The sequence below is a fragment of the Alosa pseudoharengus genome, unplaced genomic scaffold (genome assembly GCF_046254945.1).
Source record: "Alosa pseudoharengus isolate Yale_2024_CS ecotype anadromous, Long Island Sound unplaced genomic scaffold, YU_APseudo_1.1 YU_APseudo_1.1_scf_5, whole genome shotgun sequence".
In the NCBI taxonomy this organism is placed as follows: Eukaryota; Metazoa; Chordata; class Actinopteri; order Clupeiformes; family Clupeidae; genus Alosa; species Alosa pseudoharengus.
Window position 1 is genome coordinate 26,848,261 of NW_027468837.1, and position 6,029 is coordinate 26,854,289.

The 6,029-nt window shown below is 41.7% G+C and overlaps 1 protein-coding gene across 1 annotated transcript in view; it reads left to right on the forward strand.

The window, feature by feature from the left end:
- The first annotated feature begins 4,332 nt into the window (after window positions 1–4,332).
- The window catches only part of LOC143104356 (E3 ubiquitin-protein ligase MARCHF9-like), a 20,094-nt gene continuing 18,397 nt past the window's right edge, over window positions 4,333–6,029 (forward strand). Inside the window, exon 1 of the mRNA XM_076268385.1 lies at window positions 4,333–4,668. Within this exon, the coding sequence (XP_076124500.1) occupies window positions 4,333–4,668 (336 nt within the window). The remainder of the gene's footprint in view (window positions 4,669–6,029) is intronic.

Consider the following 6,029-nt stretch of genomic DNA (forward strand, 5'->3'; position numbering starts at 1 on the left):
AACACATAAACATTGAGTTGAATTTCCCAAAAAAAGCCAGATCTCTGTCAGTTTTCTGTGTACTTGCAGCATGCTTTCTGGCTGTACAATTTGTTTGCTGTTGGTAAGGAGTGACGTGGCAAGATGGATGGAAAGCCCATACCCAACAACAAATGCGTGTGTGTGTGTGTGTGTGTGTGTGTGTGTGTGTGTGTGTGTGTGTGTGTGTGTGATAGAGAAAGAGAGCAAGAGAGAGAAAGAGAGAGAAAGAAAAAAACAAAAGAACAAAAGAAAGAAAAAAAAGAAAGAGAGAAATTTGTGAGTAAACATATTAGTCAGTCTGCAGACTGTGGATTGTGTGTCCTTTTGCTGATAACCTGTGGAACATGGAGGCATATGGCATTGCTTTGGTCTTGTAAATTAGCTGTACACTAAAGCTCCTGCTACCGCTCATGTGTGTGTCGCTCTCGTTTCTGCTGTCAGCCATCATCTCTCCTCCCCACCATCTTTCCATGCCTCCACTCCTCACACTGAGCCCTGCTCATTTCCCCAGCTTCCTCCATCCCTCACACCTGGTGCTGTCCCACCTGTTCTGAGTCTTTCTGTCACTGTCAGTTCCAGTTCTCTCTCTCCCCCTCTCTCTCTCTTTCTCTTTCTCTCTCTCTCTCTCTCTCTCATGAGCTTGTCAAAAAACTCCATTTATATTGCCAAAGCTTGTATAATGGCACAGGTCTATCCAAGAGAAGAATTAAAAAAGAAAACATCCTATTATTAATCACACATATTTAGTGTAATGGTACTCTCTCTCAAATTCAAATTATATTTCAAAGGGTGCTTTATTGGCATGACAAAAAGGTATTTGCATTGCCAAAGCAATCATACAGAAGAGTGCATAGAGCAAGATATGTAGATATATAAAAAATATATAGATTTAAACTTACATAAAATAACCATAAGTAAGGACAAGAAAAAAGGATAGAGAACAAAAATATATATTCCAGTATGTTTATATGGATACATATACATACACATACACATAAACACACACATACATAGACTATACATGAAGACAAAACTGTTTATGTCTGCATGTGTCCATGTTAAAACCATTTACATTTACATGAAACTAGTCTCTCTCTCTCTCTCTCTCTCTCTCTCTCTCTCTCTCTCTCTCATGTTTAATTCTTTCTTACTTTTCCATATAGTGTCTGTTCTTTGTTGTTCTCTGTATTTCCTCTCCCTTCCATGACCAAAGTCCTTGAAGTAGAGCTGCGCCCCTCATCCCACTCCCACTCTTTTTTCAAGTGCATTAAGCATAGATAATTTAATTGATCCTTCATTTAGTTTGACTGGCTCACCTTCATGAGTCTTGTGTCTGCAGTCACTGTAGGATCCCCAGTGGTGTGCTAACTACAAAGGCAGTAGTGGAAGATGTGAGGACAAAAGAAGTATTTTGGATACGTAGTGGTCATACAGTGAACCTAAGGTGTGAGCGTCCTCTCAACATTTTCTGCCCATTTTCAAATAATAGAGTACATAATGACAGTACCAACAATGATTCAATGAACCAACAAATTCTTGATAAGAACAGGAAGATGAGTTTGTTGCATGTTTGACAGAAGAAGGTACCTTATTTGCCATTGCACAGTTGTTCACTTTGAATCATTATGCTGTCCCCCCACGCAAAACCTTTCTCTGGTTTTCACTGAAATGTCTGGCATACATTTAGTCCCCAAAAGCTTTCTGTTTGTTTGTTGCATATTTAATCCGACCACTCAGCCGTAAGCCAAGCGTAACTTTTAAAAAACCCATCGGTTTAAGAGGTCCCTGTAAAACACAGGGTTGCTGGAGATACGTTTTGTTGTTATTATTTGTGTTTTGTGAGTGGCCTTTTTAAAATACAGCGAGCAGACGGGACTTCGTGGCCTATTTTACCGACCACACTTGGGAGTTAATGGTGTTCGCTTCAGTACCTTGGACACCGACCATAAACCGGTTGGGCACCAGCTGGCCTCCTGGCTACATAAAACCCATCCAATATAAAACGAAGCTTTAAACAAAGGAACGAAATAGTGAAGGTGTGCATGAAGGAAAACAAAGTAAAAATGATAAGGGCGAGAACAACTGAAATGGGGGTCCACCACGAGAAAGAAAGGTCTCCGGACTTTACATCCATTTGTCATATTGATTCTTGACAATTGCATTCAGCTTTTACTGTCGCTATAGTTTTCTCTCCTAGACACGTTGTCCTGTAATGTACAGTGCCTCCTAATTGTATTAAATGAATTTTCACATTTTGCTCACAATTTTCACGAAATGATAAATATGTAATACCCAAAATATATGTAATGCACAATCAACGTAGGCTTAAAAGGGACAACTAACCTGACATTCAACCGCCAAAACTGAAACTGACTGCTACTTAATCCTATCATCAGCCTTTGTGCTCAATACTCAACGGCAGGATAGTGCCCTTGGGGAAAATGTATTTTTATTCAATTGACTGATTAAATGAACTGATGGCCATCTGGATGGTTGTTTTGATGACAACCTAACAAATACTTGGATTTGCCTCCCTCTGTAGTTAGTAGGCCTACTATTAAATAGGCCTATACGAAGTAGTTGCAACCTCAACCACCTTGAACAGGAGACTAAAACAGGTAAAGCTTGTTTATAAAGTCCGCGACAGCAATTACGTTGTAGCACTGCCACTAGACTAGTAAGTGTAGACGCATATAGGCCTTTGTCTATGAGACAACGGGGGACTTGAAATTATGTAGAATATTGGTTAGTTAGCTTCCTAGGGCAACACTCATATCAACTTAGTACGCCCATTGACGCTTCAAACAGCGTTTAGATTTCCCGGGTTCCGCTGACTAACACGTGGACGTCACGTCACATGAAAATCAGCACCTTGGACAGCGGCTTCTGCCAATGCGCAGCCGAACGCTAGAGCTTTTTTCACCCTCTCTCATACCAAGGAAGGGAAATGCAGCCTATAATAGGGGAATGGGAAGGACCAAAACAAAATAAACAAAATAATGTATTTATAATCCATTTAATTGGCGCTCCAGGAGCAAAAACCTTTCATTGTATGTTCTCCGGAAGACCATCTTGGCTGTGGAGCTGTGTTGACCGAAGCAAGTAGGGTATCGTTGCACCTATTCCGTATTTTATTTCCTAATGTTGTTGATTAAGATGGCATAATTAGATGTTGATCGATAGCACGCCGTTTATCACTGTTTCCCTCTCGGCGATGTGATATCCTGGTTAGATTCCGATTTTTAAGGGCTGCAACGTCTTCCTGCTCTATGTTGTACAGGAATCGTTGCAGGAAGAAGGGGGGAAACACAGAGTGGAAATTCAATGGAAAATGGATGAATGCATTTCGACTGAATTTCGGTGTCGCGTCCGATCTGGTTTAAAATGCGAACACGCTGGGTTTTGAAGTGGATCTCGGATGCGTTCGGCGGGGGAATTGTATGGAACGTTTTCTCTATTTATCAACCCGAGAAAAAACTGTAAAAGAGGGGAGAAGAAGATAAAACATACACCATAATGCGATGGCTGGGATGGCATTGAGGGACAGACAAAAGGGAGATGCTTTGAAACTCGTTTGATTACATTTCGTATTTTTATATGGACTAGGTGAATTGTAACAACATGTCTTGGTGGATGCACTGACAACGTTGTGACATCTGTTTTTTTTATGTCGCTTCATCCACGATCTATAGTAGCCTACGTTCTCCCTCGCCCCTTCCTTGCTGTCCTCTCTGCTGTCGACAGAATACCGAATTTTCGTTGCAAAGATACGCCAGATCGCCTTCAGTAGCAAAGAGCTTTACGTTGGTGCCATAAAAAGCAAGCGTGGATCTAAAATGGAACGGGGCGATTTGTTTTTTAACCGGACTGCCGTTTGATTCAGTCATTCAATTAGATCAACATCTATTGTGATTTATTTTGTATGGGCACCCGTTGTTTCCAAATAGGTATCTGTCTGTTTATGAAAAAACTTCCGCATTGGCTATTATAGCCTACACATGCTATCACTACAAAGGAAGTAACAGCTGTCAAACGTGCCTCTTCTGCTATTTTCATTTAGACATGTGAATAGCAATTCACCGAAATTAGCACCTTGGAGGCCATGCTTAAAACACACTCTGATGTTTATTTTTGATTTACAAGCTCGGCCTCCGAATAGAAACAAAATATAGCCAACAATAGTGGAGAATAACAATCCATAGGGGGCTGCCGAAACGTGCAGCCGAAATGTTGCACGTATTGAGCCTTTACTGTTGACAGCTTTTTCTTAAAATTCACTTTGAACCTCCTCAAACGCCTATGTAAACCACAATGTTCAAGTATCGGATTCGCATGTTTTTCAACGAACTGAAAGTATTAGTTTTGATGCGATCTGGCTCCCGACGGGCCGAATCGGAACCTGACCCAGACAGACGATCAGGCATGCGGGGACTCGGCGTTGGAGGCTGCGGGTGGCCTCCGTTCGACTGCACTTCCCGGGATGACGAGGAGGAGTACTATGGCACGGACCCCCGGCCACGGAGCCTGGCGTTCGAGGAGAAGGACCCGAAGCTCCAAGCGGGCCTGGACGCGGTGTCCCTCACCAGCACCATGGATAGCGGCATGCGCTCGCCGCAGTGCCGGATCTGCTTCCAGGGTCCTGAGCAGGTGAGCACGTCACACCCACACATGGATACAAATTCACTGTGTACCTTCAACAAGATCCATGTGTCTGTTTTTACAAGTTTATGATCAATATGATGTCCTCAATAAGGTATAGGCCATTGTCTTGATCCTGTTTATGGCAGGTGGCTTACAGACTTCTTTTGTCTTCCCATAAGAGAGCTATGTGCCCTTGGGCTATTTCACATCACTCATTTAAAAATCAAATGCAGTTTATCTCTCAGCGTTTCAGACACCCTGACAGACATACAAACAGCTACAGGGTCAGCCATGTTGTGTTTGTCAACAATGATTAAAGTCAGATCTGGCTTTGAGTAAACTGATCTAACAAATCACTTAAAGAGAAGAGCTTGCAGCCAGTGCATGCATGCACGTCACCAGCTGAAAATCTGAGGATGTGTGTGACACACAAGACCATGGGCCAAATGAATGGGGAATCAGCCAGCTCTCCAATTCACAAGGAGAGTTTGATAACACTGGCCTATCCATTACACCTGTCCTCTCCCTCTGGCAGATGGACATCATGCCTCCCACCTCCTATCTTACATCGGATGACTCATCAGATCGCTGATAAGGGTTATAGTTAATGCAGATATTTAAATATGAAGAGTTATCAAGGAAACATCAGGGTCACACTCAGAACAGTGTCACACTTATATCAAAGTCAGTCCAACCTGCAACTTCACTGCAGAGCCAGTGATACGTAATTTGTCAAAATGATTAATGCTTGCGCTAACATAGTTGACTTAATTTCATTTATGCAGATTTATGATAATGTATCTTATATCAAACCTGATCTGATATTTGGGATGCAGCTCTATTTTTTTTAATATCACCAATGCCTTTTTGAAAAAGGCAAAATGTACTTTAAAAACATATGATGACAATATCCATACTGTAGTTGGGTTCTGGCAGCTGGCTGTGCCGGTGTGGAAATAGTTTATGTGCAGTTATGGTAATCTTATAAAGTATACCATACCCTTTCCTTCTCATAATGTATCATGTATAATGTATAATGTAACAGTTCCACCGCAATGAACTTAGTAGGTATCATTTTGGGGTCACAACACACAAGGAAGAATAAGACTTTTGTTGGCACCCTCTTTTAAATTCCAACATAATCTGAATGCAATACGTAGAAGACATTCATTTGAGTGCCTGCAAACATGAGAGGAATGAAGGCTGCCTATTCACTTCGATTGCATCTCTAACCTTTCAAGGCAACCAATCATTCCACCAATAATTGCTTTCAGGGACTACTAATGTCTTTCTGTGCACTAGACTAGTTAATAGAACCATACCTTGTGGCAGATCTCTGATGTCTGAAAACAGCCAATCCAGAGAGG